At 43.3% G+C, this 22018-nt stretch overlaps 1 protein-coding gene across 5 annotated transcripts in view; it reads left to right on the plus strand.

Annotated features, from left to right (window-relative positions):
- Window positions 1-14915, plus strand: part of mfn1 (mitofusin 1) — a 43429-nt gene extending 28514 nt beyond the window's left edge. For 4 of the 5 annotated variants that reach the window (XM_033031280.1, XM_033031281.1, XM_033031283.1 and 1 more), the window contains 6 exons: window positions 250-352; window positions 2103-2332; window positions 4870-5025; window positions 6173-6369; window positions 10658-10792; window positions 12761-13205. In XM_033031280.1, the coding sequence (XP_032887171.1) occupies window positions 250-352; window positions 2103-2332; window positions 4870-5025; window positions 6173-6369; window positions 10658-10792; window positions 12761-12830 (891 nt within the window). In that variant the 3' untranslated portion in view covers window positions 12831-13205. Of the gene's footprint in view, window positions 1-249; window positions 353-2102; window positions 2333-4869; window positions 5026-6172; window positions 6370-10657; window positions 10793-12760 lie in introns of all 5 variants that reach the window. The other variant, XM_033031279.1, reaches the window with a different exon arrangement.
- Window positions 14916-22018: the final 7103 nt, after the last annotated feature.

Genomic DNA, 22018 nt, shown 5'->3' on the forward strand with positions numbered 1-22018 from the left:
AGCGTCTCTGGGGAGAAGGAGTAGGTGATGCTTTGTGGCGGGACTCTTTTTCAGACTGCATAATGAGAGTTGAGTGGGTTTTCATGTGACTAAATAAACAAGAGGTACTGGTGGTGGTGGGGGATGGGGGGACGATGAAGTGACCAACGATGTTTACTTTTGTAACTGTCGGCGAATCTTTTGTGCACTGTATGTAAAAACAAAGAGTTTCACTGTACCTTCTATCCATTTGTTGCGATTCCTCTGCAGGACCTGCACAAACACATCGAGGATGGACTGGGGAGGAATCTGGCTGATCGCTGCTCCAACGCAGTGCTTGCAGCGCTGCAGACTGCACAGTTGCAAATGATAGGTTTGTATGTTAAGGCACGGCCCAACTCGGCTTCTGAATTAAGCAGCAGGATGTGCGGATCTGAGTTGTGACTGTCTGTTGGACTTGCTAGAATAGTGAAAGGCCCGGATAGAGTGGATGTGGAGAGGATGTTTCCAATAGTGGGAGAGTCTAGGACCAGAGGGCACAGCCTTCGAATAAAAGGATGTACCTTTAGAAAGGAGATGAGGAGGAATTTCTTTAGTCAGAGGGTGGTGAATGTGTGGAATTCATTGCCGCAGACGGCTGTGGTATTTTTAAGGTGGAGATTGACAGGTTCCTGATTAGTACCGGTGTCGGAGGTTATGGGCAGAAGAATGGGGTTGAGAGGGAAAAATAGATCAGCCATGTTTGAATGGCGGTGCGGACATGATGGGCTGAATGGCCTGATTCTGCTCCTTATCACTTATGAACTAATGAAGTATCCACTCTCTTCAAGTACGTGACTGATACTCTAAGGAACCAGACCCACCCCCACCCCTGGGGACAGTACTGGTCCCCACCCCCACCCCTGCTCCACAAACCCTCATACATCCTGAGCTAATTACATAAAAGCCCAATCTGTTGTTTGGGGGGTGAAGCTGTCCTGGTGAGATGGTGAGGGTATTACATGTAAGCTATGAAGGGACTGGACATCCATGGTAAAGATAATGTTACACAGGGAATTCTCTGCGCCTAAAGCAGGTCAAATAATTAATTCTCACTTGTTTCCAGTCATTTAAAGTCCTGGAACTTGAGGAGATGTAAACGATGCAGATTTATGTCCATAATATATATTTTTTAAATAGCAAAGGAGACTAGAATTTTCTTAATCTGTTTAATTACCAAATTTTCAAAGAAACGCTGCCCCGTAAAAGCAGCGAACATAATCAAAGACTTGTCCCACTCCTTCTTCTCCCCGTTCCCGTCCGGCAGAAGGTACAGAAGCTTGAAAGCGCGCACCACCAGACTCAGGAACAGCTTCTTCCCCTCTGTTATCAGGCTTCTGAACAGTCCTTCCATAAGCAAGGGTGATGTCCGATTCACCTCTACCTCATTGTGGACATTGGACTTTGTCTCTGGAACTGATGCGCTACAATGCTGAGAACTATATTCTGCACTCTGTATCTTCCCCTTTGCTCTACCTATTGTGCTGGAGTTAGACTTGATTGCATTTATGTATGGTTATTATCTGATCTATTTGGATAGCAAGCGAAACAAAACTTTGATGATAATAAACCTAAACCTAGAAAATATAATCTTTTGCTTTAGAATTAAGAGAAACTAGTTAGATTTTGCTTGATGTGAACTAACCAGCTTTTGGTAGATGGTCATGACGTAATTAACAGTTTTCCACTGCGATGCTGGTGTTAGTTTTTCTATTAAGGTTTAGTTTAGAGATACAGTGAGGAAGCAGGCCCTTTGGCCCGATTCCGCGCCGACCAGCGATCCCCGCACATTAACACCATCCTACACCCACTAGGGACAATTTTTACATTTACCAAGTCAATTAACCCTACAAACCTGTACGTCTTTGGAGTATGGGATGAAACCAAAGATGTCGGAGAAAACCCACGCAGGTCACGAGGAGAACATACAAACTCCGTACAGACAGCACCCGTAGACGGGATTGAACCCAGGTCTCGGGCGCTGCATTCGTTGTAAGGCAGCAACTCTACCGCTACGCCACCGAGACCGCTCTAAGTTGGCAGTTAATTTATTAAATATTGATCGGAGTCTGTATATTTTCCAGGAAATCTCAAAACGCTGCTTCCAGTGAATGTCCAGAATCAAGTCAGTGAACTTCTACCCTATCACAAGTTTGATCTCAGTTACGATCTGAATTGCGACAAGATCTGTGCAGATTTCCAGGAAAACATTGAGTTCCAATTCTCTCTTGGCTGGACGTCACTGGTCAGTCGCTTCCTGGGACCCAAGAATGCCCGCCAAGCCCTGCTGGGACTGGCCGACCCCAGTTCCCAGGTAAGCTGCCACACTCACCTGATGGGGGAGTTACATTTTGTGTAATCAATTTAGACTTCAGAGATACAGCTTGGGAAAAGGCCATTCGGCCCCCCCGACTCCATGCCGACCAGCAATCACCCCATACACAAGCACTATCTTACATATGCGGGACAATTTAACAATTCTACCGATTTACCTACAAACCTGTACGTCTTTGGGGTGTGGGAGGGAAACCGGAGCACCCGGAGAAAACCCACGCGGTCACAGAGAGAACCTACGAACTCCACACAGACAGCACCCATAGTCAGGATTGAACCTGGGTCTCTGGCGCAGTAAGGCAGCAACTGTACCACTTTAAAACTATAAAATTTCAAAAACAGTCTTTTTTTCATTTTGGAATTGAAGCTTTGTGTGATTTGAGGTCTATCATCTCTACATTGGTTCAGATTGTACACTCCTACTAATTGCTCTTGAGAGAATGGGTAGACAGCAACCAGCTTTCCTCTGCATTTCTGAGACTGCAACTAGAAGTGGTATCATTGCCCATAAATAATGTTCACTCCTGCGGTGAGGATTTTGTATTTCACACTTCTTTTCCTTATCTCGCAACCCCTTGTCTTCTTCCCATCTCTGGCTTTTGTCCAACCATCTGCCAACCATCTTCTCTCACCTGTATCCACCTCTCACTTGCCCTGCTCCAACCTCACCTCTAGCTTTTCTCTCTCCTCCTACTACACTCAGTCTAAACAAAGGTCCCGACTCGAAACGTCACCTATCCATGTCCTCCACAGATGCTGCCTGACCCGCTGAGTTACTCCAGCACTCTGTGAAACGTCACCTATCCATGTTCTCCACAGATGCTGCCTGACCCGCTGAGCTACAAGAGCACTTTGCGTCTTTGGTTTTTGTAAAGCAGCATCTGCAGTTTATTGTACCCACAAGCTAGAGTCAGTTTAGACCCTGAACGGTGACCAACACAGACTCGCTCCACCCTCACCATTCAATACATCAACTGAAGGCCAGTTCCAAATGGCCACCAAGTTTAAACCATTTGATTTGCACTTGCTGTATGTGTACCAGTAAGTCTTTCAGGCAGATGTTTACACATCTACCATTATGATGTTTTTGTAATCTGATCTAAATGACAGTAGAAAAATCAAAACTCTTTCAGTGCAGTTTCAATTCATCTCGTTGGAATTTTGAGGTCCTTGTAGTATATAGAGTCATGCAGCACGGAAACAGGGCCACATGCCCACGCCGACCAATATACCCCATCTACACGAGATTCACCTGCCTGCGTTTGGCCCAGATCCCTCTAAACCTATTCTACCCATGTACCTGTCCGAATGTTGTTTAAACGCTGTGATACTCCCTGCCTCAACTACCCCCTCTGGCAGCTCATTCCACACGCCCATCACCCTCGGTGTAACATAAAGTTATCCCAAAGGTTCCTATTCATCTTTGTCCCTCACCTTAAACCTGTCCTCTGGAAGAGATTTTAAAGATTTTGTTTTAAATATATCTAATTCAACTACATTTAGTATTTTGTAAATAGCAAAGTATACTTTATACAGAGCAACATTTTATAGAAAAATCATACTTTGGTGGAAAGAACAGATAGATGCATCGTTCAGCAACTGCAGAGCAATATTTTGCCAAGATTACACCCCACGCAGGTGACTATTTGTGTGTTAGCCACAGGAGCAGATCTACATTCACATATTACATTCACTCCAGTTTTTAAATCTTGACTGCTACAGCAACCAATAGGTCGATTCCTTCTGCAGTAGTACAGGGCCCTAGTGAGACCACACCTGGAGTATTGTGTGCAGTTTTGGTCCTCTAATTTGAGGAAGGACATTCTTGCTATTGAGGGAGTGCAGCGTAGGTTCACCAGGTTAATTCCCGGGATGGCGGGACTGTCATATGCTGAGATAATGGAGCGGCTGGGCTTGTATACTCTGGAGTTTAGAAGGATGAGAGTGGATCTTGTTGAAACATATAAGATTATTAAGGGTTTGGACACGCTAGAGGCAGGAAACATGTTCCTGATGTTGGGGGAGTCCAGAACCAGGGGCCACAGTTTAAGAATAAGGGGTAAGCCATTTAGAACGGAGACGAGGAAACGCTTTTTCTCACAGAGAGTTGTGAGTCTGTGGAATTATCTGCCTCAGAGGGCGGTGGAGGTCGGTTCTCTGGATACTTTCAAGAGAGAGCTAGATAGGGCTCTTAAAAATAGCGGAGTCAGGGGATATGGGGAGAAGGCAGGAACGGGGTACTGATTGTGGATGATCAGCCATGATCACATTGAATGGTGGTGCTGGCTCGAAGGGCTGAATGGCCTACTCCTGCGCCTATTGTCTATTGTAATCATGTATTCTCTCTGCTGGTTGGTTCGCACGCAACAAAAGCTTTTCACTGTACCTCAGTACACGTGGCAAAACTCACTTGAACTTGACTGACTGCATTTGGCACCTTTCACATAGCATTGGCTTGATTTTCTTGAAACTACAATGTAATTTGAATTTGTTCACGGTCTCACTGTTGTCTCTCAGTTCCTTCGGCCGTTCCCAGTGACGCCGACCACAGCCAGCGTTCCAGCACATGGACAGGAAAACGTGGTTCAGGAAGAAATGATGATCTCCTTGGTGACGGGGCTGGCCTCTCTCACGTCGCGGACGTCAGTAGGCGTTGTCGTCGTTGGAGGAGTGGCAAGTAGCTCTTTATATTACGTTAAGGTGGTGTCATGCATTTAAACCAACCATCGCTATGGCCTCAGGCACGCAGCTTACCACCATATCACCTGCACCAGTAATCTTTCCTTTGACTTCCATAGTTGTGACTTGGTACGCTATAGCTTTGTTTAACTTGCCCACTCCTTTATATTACTGACCTTCAAGTAAATAATACAATAGCTATTTTTTGATTTGCAAAATGAATAATGTCCTAGAAGTTGTTGAAGGTTCATCGAGGGTTATACTTGTATTATGCACTGATTGCCTTCAAATTCGAACACAGCCACTTTGAGGAGAAGTGCCACAGTGAGTTTAAAATATTGTATTAGCCAAATTATACTTTTCCCAGACATGCCCGCAGGAGATTTAGGAATTGGAGATATAGCACAGAAACAGGCCCTTCGGCCCCGAGACTGTGCTGATTAGCAGGCCCTGCACAGTAGAGACAATTTACAGATACTCATTAACTTACAAACCTGCACGTCTTTGGACTGTGGGAGGAAACCGGAGCACCCGGAGAAAATCCAGGCAGTCACAGGGAGAATGTATGAACAACTCCCTACAGCCAGCACCCGTAGTCGGGATGGAACCCGGGTCTCTGGCGCTGTAAGGCAGCAACTCTACCACCACGCCGCCATGCTGCTCCGAATGACGAATGTACCCTGCAAGACTCAAGATGAAACGCCACAGGTTTGGCTTGATAATTTTCCCACCCCTCTCCCAACCCCCACCATCCTACAAGTTAATGGCAAGTCATGAGAAAACATTTTTCTTCATTGCTAGTTGGTTTAGTTTATTGTCACGTGTACTGAGGTACAGTGAAAAGCTGCAAGTAGCAGCTGCAAGTAGCTGTACACACCTGAAAAAGCTGTAATGGCTGTCATTTTAGGAATATAATAATTGCCGAACAAATATTAGAAATATCTAACAAACAGAAGTTTAGCTGTTATAAAAACATGATGCATGGGTTTTCACCTGAAACCTATACGCTGGTTAGACAAAATTAAAATTGCCCTTCCATTATTCTGTCTGGATGAAGAGACAATTTGTGTACTAAATTCATACAGGGTTTTTGCATAAGTGTATCACGTTTGTAAATCGTTCTTTGTGATTTCTCACCTAGATTTTCCGGGCTGTGGGCTGGAGGCTCATAGCTGTGGCTCTCAGTCTCTACAGCTTATTGTACATGTACGAACGGCTGACGTGGACGACAAAGGCAAAGGAGAGGACGTTCAAGCGGCAGTTTGTAGACTACGCCACGGAGAAGCTGCAGATGGTGGTCAGCTTCACCAGCGCTAATTGTAGTCATCAAGTCAGTCAGTGAGTACTCCTCAAACCCCACGTACAATCACTCTCACCCATCAGCACAGTGACTTCCCTTTGAAGTAGCTTGGAGCTTTCCCCTCCTGCTGGAAGATTGCGTAGCTGTTGGTGAACGGCAGCATGTCTAATGGCAGGTAGACAAAAATGCTGGAGAAACTCAGCGGGTGAGGCAACATCTATGGAGTTATGAAGGAAATGGGCAACGTTTCGGGTCAAAACCCTTCTTCAGACTGATGTGAGGGTGGGGGCGAGTGGGAAGAAGAAAGGAAGAGGTGGAGCCAGTGGGCTGAGGGAGAGCTGGGAAGGGGAGGAGAAAGTAGGGACTACCTGAAATTGGAGACGTCAATGTTCATACCGCTGGGGTGCGAACTGCCAAAGCAAAATATGAGGTGCTGCTCCTCCAATTTACGGTGGGCCTCACTCTGGACATGGAGGAGGCCCAGGACAGAAAGGACGGATTGGGAATGGGAGGGGGAGTTGAAGTGCTGAGCCACCGGGAGATCAGGTTGGTTATTGCGAACCGAGCGGAGGTGTTCAGCGAAGCGATCGCCAAGCCTACGCTTAGGGATAAAATTGGTCCATTAGAGAGTCAGAGTGGACAGCTATCTGCAGAGCCAAAAGAGATGGGGGAGATATTGAACAATTTCTTTTCTTCGGTATTCACCCAGTAGAAGGATATTGAATTATGTGAGGTAAGGGAAACAAGTAGAGTAGCTATAGAAACTATGAGATTCAAAGAGGAGGAAGTACTGACACTTTTGAGAAATATAAAAGTGGATAAGTCTCCAGGTCCGGACAGGATATTCCCTAGGACATTGAGGGAAGTTAGTGTAGAAATAGCAGGGGCTATGACAGAAATATTTCAAATGTCATTAGAAACGGGAATAGTGCCGGAGGATTGGCGTACTGCGCATGTTGTTCCATTGTTTAAAAAGGGGTCTAAGAGTAAACCTAGCAATTATAGACCTGTTAGTTTGACGTCAGTGGTGGGCAAATTAATGGAAAGGATACTTAGAGATAATATATATAAGCATCTGGATAAACAGGGTCTGATTAGGAACAGTCAACATGGATTTGTGCCTGGAAGGTCATGTTTGACTAATCTTCTTGAATTTTTTGAAGAGGTTACTCGGAAAATTGATGAGGGTAAAGCAGTGGATGTTGTATATATGGACTTCAGTAAGGCCTTTGACAAGGTTCCTCATGGAAGGTTGGTTAAGAAGGTTCAATGGTTGAGTATTAATGGTGGAGTAGCAAGATGGATTCAACAGTGGCTGAATGGGAGACGCCAGAGAGTAATGGTGGATGGTTGTTTGTCAGGTTGGAGGCCAGTGACTAGTGGGGTTCCACAGGGATCTGTGTTGGGTCCACTGTTGTTTGTCATGTACATCAATGATCTGGATGATGGTGTGGTAAATTGGATTAGTAAGTATGCAGATGATACTAAGATAGGTGGGGTTGTGGATAATGAAGTAGATTTTCAAAGTCTACAGAGAGATTTATGCCAGTTGGAAGAGTGGACTGAAAGATGGCAGATGGAGTTTAATGCTGATAAGTGTGAGGTGCTACATCTTGGCAGGACAAATCAAAATAGGACGTACATGGTAAATGGTAGGGAATTGAAGAATGCAGGTGAACAGAGGGATCTGGGAATAACTGTGCACAGTTCCCTGAAAGTGGATCTCGTGTAGATAGGGAGGTAAAGAAAGCTTTTGGTGTGCTGGCCTTTATAAATCAGAGCATTGAGTATAGAAGTTGGGATGTAATGTTAAAATTGTACAAGGCATTGGTGAGGCCAATTCTGGAGTATGGGGTACAATTTTGGTCGCCTAATTATAGGAAGGATGTCAACAAAATAGAGAGTGTACAGAGGAGATTTACTAGAATGTTGCCTGGGTTTCAGCAACTAAGTTACAGAGAAAGGTTGAACAAGTTAGGGCTTTATTCTTTGGAGCGCAGAAGGTTAAGGGGGGACTTGATAGAGGTCTTTAAAATGATGAGAGGGATAGACAGAGTTGACGTGGATAAGCTTTTCCCACTGAGAGTAGGGAAGATTCAAACAAGGGGACATGACTTGAGAATTAAGGGACAGAAGTTTAGGGGTAACATGAGGGGGAACTTCTTTACTCAGAGAGTGGTAGCTGTGTGGAATGAGCATCCAGGGAAGGTGGTGGAGGCAGGTTCGTTTTTATCATTTAAAAATAAATTGGATAGTTATATGGACGGGAAAGGAATGGAGGGTTATGGTCTGAGCGCAGGTATATGGGACTAGGGGAGAATACGTGTTCGGCACGGACTAGAAGGGTCGAGATGGCCTGTTTCCGTGCTGTAATTGTTATATGGTTAGTCTCACCGATGTAGAGCAGCTGACATCTAGAGAAGCGGATGCAATAGATAAGGTTGGAGGAGGTGCAGGTGAACCTCTGCCTCACCTGGAAGACTGCTTCCCACCCAAACCACCCCCTCACCTGACCGGAGAGGGGGTGGTTTGGGTGGGAAGGGACGAATTGACCAAGGAGTTACGGAGGGAGCGGTCTCTGCAGAAAGCAGACAAGGAGGAGATGGGAAGATGTGGCCAGTGGTGGGATCAAACGCTGTGTTCTTGTTTTTAAAAATGACTGTGAGGCTGGCATTGATCCTTTCTTCCCCCACCTGTGCAACCATTTCTGTTGACCTCGCCCCAAGGACAAGATCAATTTCCTGCTCCTGACCCATCACAGACATTTGGTTTCTTAAATTTGAACTTTAGCAAGATGCTTTATCTACTTAGATACTGTATCTGATGCTCTCCTGCGAGTTTGAAGCTGAGTTTACCTCTTACCTTGAACTTGCATTTGGTCCTTTGAAGAATTGGCTGTTCCAATAGCTCGCCTTATTATGGCATCTCCAACATGGCTTTACATCGCATTAGTCTTCAGAGGTGCACAGCTAAGCAAACCCTGGCACAGGAGAAACCAAGGCAGTAGGTATCAAATGGGTCAGTTTTATGCAGTGTCTTTGGAGAGAGAAAGATTTGAAGGCAGTGGTGTGGCAATAAAAATCTTAGGGCAGTGATCTAAACTAGAATACAGGACTGTGGAGGTGTTACAGTGGCAATACAGGGTGACCCTCTATGAGTTTGTGGAGGTCTGGTCAATACCAACTGAGTTTGATATATTTGCATCACCTTCATTTCAAATGCAGGACACAAGAAATCTTTGTAACCAGGAAGTAAGAAAAATTGTCAAAGCATTAGCATTCCTTATAAAGCACAAAAGATGCACTGGAATGTAGACAAAAATGCTGGTGAAACTCAGCGGGTGAGGCAGCATCTATGGAGAGAAGGAATAGGCGACGTTTCGGGTCGAGACCCTTCTCCAAGAACACATTGTAACACTGATTCTTGAAGAAGGGTCTCGACCCGAAACGTCGCCTATTCCTTCTCTCCATAGATGCTGCCTCACCCGCTGAGTTTCTCCAGCATTTTTGTCGACCTTCGATTTTTCCAGCATCTGCAGTTCTTTCTTAAACAAAGGTGCACTGGATGTAGTTGTGTCTGAATGAATGTTCATTCTCCAAACTCATATTGCCAGTTGGGAGAACGGCAAATGGAGCTTGTCTCTTTACTTTAAGACTGTAAATGGTTTTAATTGGGCTTCATCAACATACAGCAAGCTTCAGTAACTGTGCCAGCTTTGGTATCCAGGGAACGTGATGAAGAGCTGCCAAAGCCATTCAGTCAGGTGTGCTACGGTGGGCCGCGCTCCATGTTGCCCCCCAGCTCCTTGGACCACGCTGGTAGGAAATGTTGTGTAGCTTTAGATATACAGCGTGGAAACAGGCCCTTCAGCTGCCCAAGTCCGCGCCGATCAGCGATCCCTGCACCTTAAGACTATCCTCCACCAGGGACAACTTTTACATTTATACCAAGCCAATTAACCTACAAACCTGTATGTCTTTGGAGCTTGGGAGGAAACTGATGTTCTAAAAAAAAAAAAACGACCTGGTCACGGAGAATGTACAAACTCCGTACAGACAAGCACCCTTAGCCAGGATCCAACCCAGGTCTCTTGGCGCTGTAAGGCAGCAACTCTACCGCTGCGCCACCGTGCCGTGCGGAGAAAAAGGTGACTAATAATCCCTGCTGTGACAGATCTCCAATAAATGCAAGGTTCGCTGGCAAAATATTTAACCTTGGTGTACAAGATTTAAAAAAATTGGACAAAAATATTTTAAAACCCATATGCAATCCGTACAGTATTTGTTTAATTTCTTATGCCTGCTCCATTCACTGTCGTTTCTCCAGGGAAATGAGCAGCACATTTGCTCGACTCTGCCAGCAGGTGGACATCACCGAGAAAAACTTAGAAGAACAAATCTCCGAACTCAACAAAAAAATTGAACTCCTTGAATCTACACAAAACCGATCAAAGCTTCTGAGGTAGTGATTCTTTTTATATTTTCATAAAACCTACTTTAATTCAGGGTAAGGAATGTTTTTAAACATTTCAGAGCCCAAAAGTTAATCCATGTATATTCTTGTCCAACCCTAAATTAATTCCCATCCTGTGTAATGATCACATTGAATGGTGGTGCTGGCTCAAAGGGCTGAATGGCCTACTCCTGCACCTATTGTCTATTGTAATTGGGATCAAACAGATTCCTTTCCTTTTGAAAGTCGTGTTGGGTTTAAACCTTGCCGTTGGCGACAACAATCATCACCTTCTCTCTCAACTAATGGTCAACTATTGTTCTCCCCGCGTTGTCCCACGATAGATATCATTGAAACGGGCACAGAATCGGTGCTTTTGGACCACAGTATAACAGGCCTTTTGTGTTTCTTATATAGACTACTTCATGAACAAATCTGGCCTTCCTCTTCCCCAAGGAATTTAAGAATAGTGAATATGTAGCCAAGTATATGACACAAACACTGACAAGGAACTGCAGATACTAGAACCTTGAGCACATCTTTGTTACTATTTCCTCCTCCACCTATCCTCTGTAGCTCTTGCCCCTTCCCCTCCCCCATCCAATCTCCACTCGTCTGAAGGGTCCTGACCCAAAACACTGCCTGTCGGTTTCCCAACTACGACTAACTATGCCCGAGCTGCCGGGTTCCTCCTGTCGTCTGTTCTTTTCACTTAAGATTCCAGCATCTGCAATATTACATCACCAAGATGCGTTAAAAGACCACCCACTCTTTTATAATGTGCGTAAACCCCCAGTTATCACTCTTCATTTCCTTTAGTCCCCTGACTTACATAGATACAAATAGATAGAGACATAGACAATAGGAGTAGGCCATTTGGCCCTTCGAGCCAGCACTGTCATTCAATATGATTATGGCTGCTCATCCACAATCAGTACCCCGTTCCTGCCTCCTCTCCATATCCCTCGATTCCATTAGCCCTAGGAGCTCTATCTAACTCTCTTTTGAATGCATCCAGTTAATTGGCCTCCACAGCCTTCTGTGGCAGAAAATTCCACAGATTCACAACTCTCTGGGTGTAAAAGTTTTTCCTCATCTCAGTTCTAAATGGCCTACCCCTTATTCTTAAAGTGTGCCCCCTGGTTCTGGACTTCCCCCAACATTGGGAACACGTTTCCTGCATCTCGCTTGTCCAATCCCTTAATTATTTTTTATGGTTCCATAAGATTCCCTCTCTTCCTTCTAAATTCCATTGAATACAAGCCCAGTCATTCCATTCTTTCATCATATGACCTTCACACTAAATCCATGCGAACATTTTGTGGAACTCTCCTCTCTCCTGCGTTTCCACACACACAGACAGTCACATTGATCTTTCATTTATCATGGTAGTGTTAGAACAACTTGGGCGAGTTTGTTCGGTTTAAGACATTCTTGTCATAGAGGGAGTACAGAGAAGGTTCACCAGACTGATTCCTGGGATGTCAGGACTTTCATATGAAGAGAGACTGGATAGACTCGGCTTGTACTCGCTAGAATTTAGAAGATTGAGGGGGGATCTTATAGAAACGTACAAAATTCTTAAGGGGTTGGACAGGCTAGATTGTTCCCGATGTTGGGGAAGTCCAGAACAAGAGGTCACAGTTTAAGGATAAGGGGGAATTCTTTTAGGACCGAGATGGGAAAAACATTTTTCACACAGAGAGTGGTGAATCTCTGGAATTCTCTGCCACAGAAGGTAGTTGAGGCCAGTTCATTGGCTATATTTAAGAGGGAGATAGATGTGGCCCTTGTGGCTAAAGGGATCAGGGGGTATGGAGAGAAGGCAGGTACAGGATACTGAGTTGGATGATCAGCCATGATCATATTGAGTGCAGGCTCGAAGGGCCGAATGGCCTACTCCTGCACCTATTTTCTATGTTTCTGTGTTAAGCTGTTGCGATTGCGAATGTATTTTCAAAACCATTTTCCTTTCAGAAACAAGGCAACGTGGCTAGAAAATGAATTGGACGTATTTACGAAGCAGTACCTGCAGCCGAGCCGCTGATTGCGAGCCAGCGGTAGAATTTATGTTTGTTCCATGACCTCACCGACGGCAATTGTCACCACTGCTGCCCCAGTACTATGTGGAACAATACAAACTTTGTCCCTTTATCTACAGTAATGACTTTTCACGACCCTATTGAGCAGCCTGTAAAGATGCTTTTTTTTTTTTAAACAAAAGTGAGATGTTGAAAAAGTAGTCACTGCTGGATGGGGTGACCAATCCCATGTGATGAGGCACTTTTCAATTCTATATAACGTCAGAATCAGTTTAATTAAACAAATTAATTTTCATAGTTTCAAACATTGGCAGTTACACTGGGGGGGGGAAAAAAAAGTATTGCGTATAGGATGTTTAAGAAAGAACTGCAGATGCTGGGAAAAGAAAATCGAAGGTAGACAAAAATGCTGGAGAAACTCAGCGGGGTGAGGCAGCATCTATGGAGAGAAGGAATAGGCGATGTTTCGGGTCGAGACCCGAAACATCGCCTATTCCTTCTCTCCATAGATGCTGCCTCACCCCGCTGAGTTTCTCCAGCATTTTTGTCTACCTTGCGTATAGGACGGAACTGCAGATGCTGGTTAACAGCAAAGATGGGCACAAAATGCTGGAGTAACTCAGCAGGACAGGCAGCATCTCGGCCCCAAAACATCGCCCATTCCTTTTCTTCAGAGGTGCTGCCTGTCCCAACTGAGTTACTCCAGCATTTTGTCAATAAAAAGTATTATCAGATTATAAAATCTGCATTCAGATGAATTTCCAATTGCTAGTGTGCGATACTGGATTCAAACACACATTGAGCCTACATTCATATTCTAATCTGCGGGGAAAGCACTCATTTGCGCACCCTCGAGCATAAATTTCCATAGGTCCATTTTCATGTGGAAGTTTACTAATCACTTGTCTCCTTTCCTCACGTGTACAATGCACTTCCATTAAATTAAACCAGCAGGCAACGCTGACAATCCTATTTTACAAACTAAAAGCGAGCAAAGATTATGCTGGAACATCACACAATTGTGTAAACAGTGTGCCGGACGGTACGCCGGTGAAGTGGTTGAAGGAATAATGAACAGAATAGGTGGTTTAAATAGACATCACATGGAACTTTAAGGTCAAAATATCATTCAAGGTGCTCTAATTGTCAATTCTTCAGTTTGACAAATTTTGTTCAAACTGCATTGTAGAAACTACTCATTTCAGTATTACTAAGTCATATCATGATTCATTTGCTTCCATCACTGAAACTTCATTATCTCATTACCGAATATTTAATTTATGAAACATCCAGCTCTGCCCCTTTTGACATGCACAATTCTTAATAGTCTGATTGTATAATCATGCAATCGCCACTTGGTTGATTCAGACTGACACAATAGATTCAATTACAGTGACTAAGTAATGGGCTCCAACCATTAAAGTATGGGACTCCTATTATAATATAATTCTATTTATATGTTTAAAAAAAATCAAATTTCCAATCATCTTAGTTTCTTTAGACACAGGCAAGTTATGAAAACTATAAACTTGCACTATTGCTATGATTTAATTTAATAAAAACTGTACTAGTATTTTCCAAGTGAATTGTTGCCAATATTTCATTATTACCAAATAGAGGAATGTTTTGGGGTTTGTTTTACATTGGATTTTTACACTGGCCACAGCTGTAGTTTTACCTGCTCTTTATTTAAAATGGGAAATTAGAATTGACCATTTACCAGAAGAAAATTCCCAGCTTTATACAATTTGTGTGTAAATTGGCCTCGGCTCATCTACTTCATTTCTAATGGATTAGTATCCAAATGGCAGATGGACTAATGCTTTAAATGACTTCATTCCACAGTTGATTACAGAATGATATCGTGCAACGTGTTTGAATGTAAAATTGAAAAATTTTATACTTCGTTAATCATCAAGTTTAGTGCTTTTAAACTACAAGATTTATTAAAGGAGCTTTGAATACATTTTGTACACCACTGCTTCTTACTGTTAAGTGACTGGTGTATATCTCTCCAGAAACAAGATGTGGATAACAAGCATGTATACTTGAAGAAACTATGATTTCTAATAAATTATTACACCAATGGTGCTTTAGTGTCAGTGTTTTATTAAAAACCTGCTGTGATAAAATTATTATTTGTGCTAAGAATAATGGGTAAGCCATTTAGAACGCAGATGAGGAAAAAACTTTTTCACACAGGGGGTTGTGAATCTGGAATTGCAATCTGGAGAATCTGGAATTCTCTGCCTCAGAAGGCAGTGGTGGCCAATTCTCTGTATGCTTTCAAGAGAGTTGGATTGAGCTCTTAAAGATAGGAGTCGGGGGATATGGGGGGAAAAGGCAGGAACGGGGTTACTGAGTGTGGATGATCAGTGAATGGCGGTGCTGGCTCGAAGGGCCGAAAGGGCCTCCTGCACCTATTGTCTATTGTGCCTTGCGGTGAAATAAAATGGGACCCAGTCTTCCCGAAGGAATGAACATATTTCAACTCATTTCCAAAACTACCATTGTTAATCAGGCCAGTTAGCGTGCAAGGTGGAGATTACCAAATTAGCGTGCGAGGTGGAGATGACTGATTCCCAAGCAAAGGGATGAAAAGATTGCAGGGAAGGACAGGAAGGTGGAGATGAGCCTGGAGGGACCAAGTGACCTATTCCCATTGCACGTGTCCAACTTGGAAGATAACCAAAATATTATTCTTTGTACACAAATTTAACCTGTTCACTGCTGAGTTTTTTCACTATTGGCCATGACCAGAGCATACTTAGGGGTGGCACTTAACTGGTTAAATAAGCTAGTTAGTGCAACATATATTAAAGAAGAAAAATGTTGATACAAAATTATGCTTTCCTATGGGTACTAATTCAATTTAAGCATGGATTCTAAAGAAACTTAAGGTACAAAGTCCAATAATCTTCTTCAGTACAGTTGAACTGTAATAATGGTATAGTTTGGGACTTTGAACATAATTTCATTTTTTTTAATAAATATTTTTATTGAAGGAAAGATACAATACAGCTGACACAATGCATTACATTTCCCTCCATTTTGTTTTTTATATATAACAAGTTACCCTCAGCCACCCTCCCTGAACTCCCCTTGGCAGCTGATGTCTTCACAATACAACAGATCACAAATACAGCTGCACATTTTGACAGCAATACCTCTACATTCTACCAAGGTGCAGGCCCATATATACCCACAACATGTCAGATGGTTCAGAATACACTCATTCATTATGCATCAACCGTCCTGTGAGGTCATCAACATTTGTGTAAACAAAAATAAGTAAATAAATAAAAGCATAACATGAATAAAGGCAGATCCCCACTACAAACAAGTGCCCTCAGTCAGACAAAAAAAGGTTCCCATTTTGAATAAAACTTTTTCACAGACGCCCTCAGTGTAAATTTGATCTTTTCTAGTTTTAGAAAACACATTACGTCCTCCAGCCCAACGGCAGCAGATGGAGGTGTGGTAGATTTCCAGACCACCAAGATTCTCCTACGGGCCAAAAGCGATGTGAATGCAATGATATCAGACTGGGTTGTGTTTAAACCCAAAGTTTCGTCTGCTACACCGAATATAGCTACAAGCGGGCAAGGCCTCGCTGTCACCCCAAGGACTTCACTGATGGTTTTAAAAACCACTGTCCAGTAGTTATCAAGTTTGGGGCAGGACCAGAATGCATGAGCTAGATTGGCTGGAGAAGGAGCACCTCACAGCCAGGGTCTGTCCCCAGATATATCTCAGCAAGCCTGGCTTTGCTTAAATGAAACCCTGTGTAAAACTTTGAATTGTATGAGCCTCAATCTAGCACATGATGATGAGGAATGGACTCTTCAGTGCTTCTGTCCAGCATTCCTCAGACAGATCCATACCTAGGTCGTTCTCCCACCTAGCTTTAACTTTGTTCAGGTTTTGATCTCCTAAAGATATCAGTTGAGAATATAATACAGAGATCAGTCCTTTATTTGCAAAGGTAAGAGTGAGTTTATCCAACACTGACAGGGCAGGAGATCAGGAAAAGAGGGAAATATCTTCATGGAAAAGTGTCATGAAGATATTTAAAGAAATGTATGTGGGAGGTGATATTTTCTGTACAGGTTATCAAAACTATCAAATATGTTGTCGGTGTATAAATCCTTAATGCACATAAGACCATTCAAACCCCATTGTCTAAAGGTTGAGTCACGTGTGGAGGGGGGGAATAAATGGTTACTGTGAATGGGGCCCAGAACTGAAGCTGATGTGAACTTATAGTGGCAGCAAAATTGGTTAAATATTTTGAGGGTGGATAGTACGACAGGATTGGATGTAAATCGTGAGGGTTTCTATGGCAGGGAGGAATATACTAAAGCTGGGAGACGAGGAGTAACAAGACTGTGACTCAAGCAGACACTGTCTGAAGAAGGGTTTCGGCCCGAAACGTCGCCTATTTCCTTCGCTCCATAGATGCTGCTGCACCCGCTGAGTTTCCCCAGCAATTTTGTGTACCTTCGATATTCCAGCATTTGCAGTTCCCTTTTGAACACCAGTCTGTATCTGGTCGGTGGAACCAGAATAATATAACCATATAACCATATAACAATTACAGCACGGAAACAGGCCATCTCGGCCCTACAAGTCCGCGCCGAACAATTTTTTTTTTTTTTTTTTTCCCCCTTAGTCCCACCTGCCTGCACTCATACCATAACCCTCCATTCCCTTCTCATCCATATGCCTATCCAATTTATTCTTAAATGATACCAACGAACCTGCCGCCACCACTTCCACTGGAAGCTCATTCCACACCGCTACCACTCTCTGAGTAAAGAAGTTCCCCCTCATGTTACCCCTAAACTTCTGTCCCTTAATTCTGAAGTCATGTCCTCTGGTTTGAATCTTCCCTATTCTCAAAGGGAAAAGCTTGATCACATCAACTCTGTCTATCCCTCTCATCATTTTAAAGACCTCTATCAAGTCCCCCCTTAACCTTCTGCGCTCCAGAGAATAAAGACCTAACTTATTCAACCTATCTCTGTAACTTAGTTGTTGAAACCCAGGCAACATTCTAGTAAATCTCCTCTGTACTCTCTCTATTTTGTTGACATCCTTCCTATAATTGGGCGACCAAAATTGTACACCATACTCCAGTATCTTTTGGATATTGGATGCCCAGTAATAATGAATAAAGCTAGGAATGCCCAGTCCACCTACTTCACGGCCTCTTTGGAGCGTGCACTTATTGATCCGTGGAACCTTGTTACCCAATATAAAGGAGGTTATAGATTGGATAACTGAGTTAAAAAAAATGACTTGGATAGGAAGACTGGCAAACATTGGAACAAGTAGTCATCTTCACCGACTGCACTCTCCCAGCCATAGTAAGGGGTAGACTACGCCGTCTCTCAAAGGCAGCCTTCATTTGGCTAACTTGAGGCGTATAATTGGCTTCAAACAGAGGTGTGAAAGAACGGATAATGCGTATTCCTAGATATACAAAACCATCTTGAGATAAGGGGAAAGGCAGGGATTCCTGTCGGATCTGAAGGGCTAGGTTAATGGGAAAGCATTCACTTTTTTGGAGATCTAGTTTATAGCCAGAGAAAGTTCCAAACTGATCTAACAAGGACACAATTGCAGGGCCACTAGCTGTAGGGTCGCTCACATAAAGAAGGAGGTCATCGGCGTATAGAGACACACGATGTTCCCTGTTTCCTCTCCTAATGCCCTGGAATAGTGTGGTTGACCTAAGTGCAATAGAAAGAGGCTCGATTGCAATCGCAAAAAGAAGCGGAGACAATGGGCAGCTTTGGCGAGTGCCACGTGTTAATGGAAAATAATCAGATCACGAATAATTTGACTGTATACTTGCTAAAGGTGAATGATATAATAGCTTAACCCAGGCTACACATTTTTTGCCAAATCCAAATCTCTCCAAGACTCTGAACAAGTATGGCCACTCCACTCGATCAAACGCCTTCTCCGCATCCAAAGAGATAACAACCTCCGGACGCGGAGAAGCACTGGGCGAATAAACCACACTGGCCAGTCGACGGATATTAGAAAAGGAATGACGATTTTTAATGAAACCTGTTTGATCTTCTGAGATTATTTTGGGAAGTTGGCATTCTAAACGGCAAGCCAGCGCCTTCGCCAAAATGTTTACATCTACATTCAAAAGTGAGATGGGGCGGTATGATCCACATTGAGTCGGATCCTTGTCTTTTTTGAGAATAAGGGAAATAGATGCCTGTGAAAGGGTGGGGGCTAATGAACCATTTTCCAAAGATTCTTGAAATTTCTAGAAGAACTGGTGTGAGCTTATCCTTAAATTTCTTATAAAATTCTAATGAGTAGCCGTCAGGGCCCGGGGTCTTACCACTCTGCATCGCCATAATGGCATTATTAATCTCTCCCTGCCCAAGGGCCTGGTCTAGAGCTTCTGCCTCTTCTGGTTCCAGAGTGGGTATTTCCAAATCATCTAAAAAACATTCCATATTCGTTGTATCTAAGGGGAATTCTGAGGTGTGAAGACAAGAATAAAAGGCTGTGAAAGCATTAATAATTTATTTTGGGTTGCTTGTTATGTCTTGGTGTATGTAAGGCTTGAGCTGGTGAGCCTCGCCTTGTCGCCATATTCATAATAGAAACCACGAGTCCTGAGAATTAGTTGTTCTGTTTGGTTAGTAGATAGAAGATTGAATTTTGTTTGTAAATCAGCACAGCTTTTATATAATTCAGCGGTGGGTGCTTCAGAGTATTGCCTGTCCAGAGCCACGATGGATTGTGACAGGGTTTGCATTTCCTTCTTACCTTCTTCGTTGGCGTGTGAGGTATAAGATATGATTTGACCTCTCACGTAAGCTTTTAAAGTTTCCCAAAGTAAAGAGCATGATACCAACTGGGTTTTATTAGTCTCGAGCACGGTGTCGAAGTTAGCCGATACAAAACTGCAACATTTCTCATTGGAAAGCAAAAGGGGGTTGAGTTTCCGAAGAGGTCGTTCTCTAATGTTTAAAGGAAAGCCTAGGTCCAGTATCACAGGTGAGTGATCTGATATTACTATAGCGGTCAATTTTCTGAACCATAGGGATAAAGGAGCTGACGATAAAGAAGTAATCTATTCTGGAAAAAGGACGATGAACTTGAGGGAAAAAAAAAAAGAGAATTGTCTAGCAGTTGGGTTCAGGAATCTCCAGGGGTCCACATAACCATTTTGTTGCATAAACAGTGAGAAGGTCTTTGCCATACAAGAAGGTGTCCCCTTACAACTAGACCCATCAAGCAGTGGATCACAACAGCACAGTTCAGGTCTCCCGACAAGATTAGCTGGTGAGTGTTCAGATCGGGTATTAATGACAAAACCTTATTTGCAAAGTGGACATCATCCCAATTAGGGGCATAAACATTCACTTAGACAACAGGTTTTTGAAAAAGAGACCCAAAAACTATAATGGTAAATATTTCTACAATTCAGGGTCAGTCGACATCCATCTAACTTTTTTTTTAAAGTTGTTTTAAAAAAAAGTCAGGGACGCACATTTCTCAACAATGGCTAATGGCAGAGATATTTGGAAATAAACACTCGATCAATTACTGGAGTAACTCAACGGGTCAGGCAGCATCTGTGGAAAACATAGACAGGTGACACAGGTGAGGGTTTTTTTTTAATACGCAGATTAACCAATGCCAGAGATGAGAAGATAGGTGTGAGACGAAAGGATTGAAGAGTTGTGAAGCTAGAGGAAGGAATATAGGTGGAAGGGGAGAAATAGTTGGGTCACAGGGGAGAAGGAGGAAAGAGTTTCAAATCCTCCATTTTAGGTAACTACAATATTCATACCGTTGGGTTGTGAGCTAATTTGAGGAAGGACATTCTTGCTATTGAGGGAGTGCAGCGTAGGTTCACCAGGATGGCGGGACTGTCATATGATGAAAGAATGGATACTTTCAAGAGAGAGCTAGATAGGGCACTCTAGATAGCGGAGTCAGGGGATATGGGGAGAAGGCAGGAACTGGGTACTGATTATGGATGATTAGCCCTGATCACATTGAATGGTGATGCTGGCTCAAAGGGCCGAATGGCTTACTGCCCCTATTGTCTATGTATCTATGTAATACGGGGTGCTGTTCCTCCAGTTTGCGTGTGACCTCACTCTGGCAATGGAGAAGGCCCAGGACGGAAAGGTCAGTAGTACAAGCTTTTAAGACATCTGGGAATTTTAGGAAGGATGTCAACAAAATAGAGAGAGTACAGAGGAGATTTACTAGAATGTTGCCTGGGTTTCAGCAACTAAGTTACAGAGAAAGGTTGAACAAGTTAGGTCTTTATTCTTTGGAGCGCAGAAGGTTAAGTGGGGACTTGATAGAGGTCTTTAAAATGATGAGAGGGATAGACAGAGTTGACGTGGACAAGCTTTTTCCCATTGAGAATAGGGAAGATTCAAACAAGAGGACATTACTTCAGAATTAAGGGACAGACGTTTAGGGGTAACATGAGGGGGCACTTCTTTACTCAGAGAGTGGTAGCTGTGTGGAATGAGCTTCCAGTGGAAGTGGTGGAGGCAGGTTCGATTTTATCATTTAAAAATAAATTGGATAGGTACATGGATGGGAAAGGAATGGAGGGTTATGGTCTGAGTGCAGGTAGATGGGACATGGGGAAAATAAGTGTTCGGCACGGACTTGTAGGGCCGAGATCGCCTGTTTCCGTGCTGTAATTGTTATATAGCTATATAGAAATGCAAACTTCACACACCCTTGCCTTGGTTAAAAGCATTTTTTATTAGTTACAATCAATTTATCGCAACATTATTTTCACAGTCACTGTACAAATACAAAAAAGGAAATACTGAGGTGGAAACACTATAAACAAAGATACGGCAAGTGAATATCAGTTTGTCTTGGCTATGATAGCACAATAGAAGAAAACATGGCAAAATTGCTGGTATTATTGGCTGCAGAATAGTTATTAATACAAAATCCAAAGACAATGCAGTATTACAAAACTGGTGTTAATACTGTAACCAGAAATGACCCATGACCAACTACAGCTCTTTCGCCTAGTGGTCTATCTTGCTCCTCTAGTATCTTTGATTTCAACACACGCGTAAGGGCGTGGTAGGTTTTTGGCGCCAGGAGATTGAAGTCGGAGCGGTGGCACGGGTGAGCAGTAGCTTGAAGGTGGGAATTTGCAACTGCACCT

This window comes from Amblyraja radiata, chromosome 13 (genome assembly GCF_010909765.2).
Source record: "Amblyraja radiata isolate CabotCenter1 chromosome 13, sAmbRad1.1.pri, whole genome shotgun sequence".
Lineage (NCBI taxonomy): Eukaryota > Metazoa > Chordata > Chondrichthyes > Rajiformes > Rajidae > Amblyraja > Amblyraja radiata.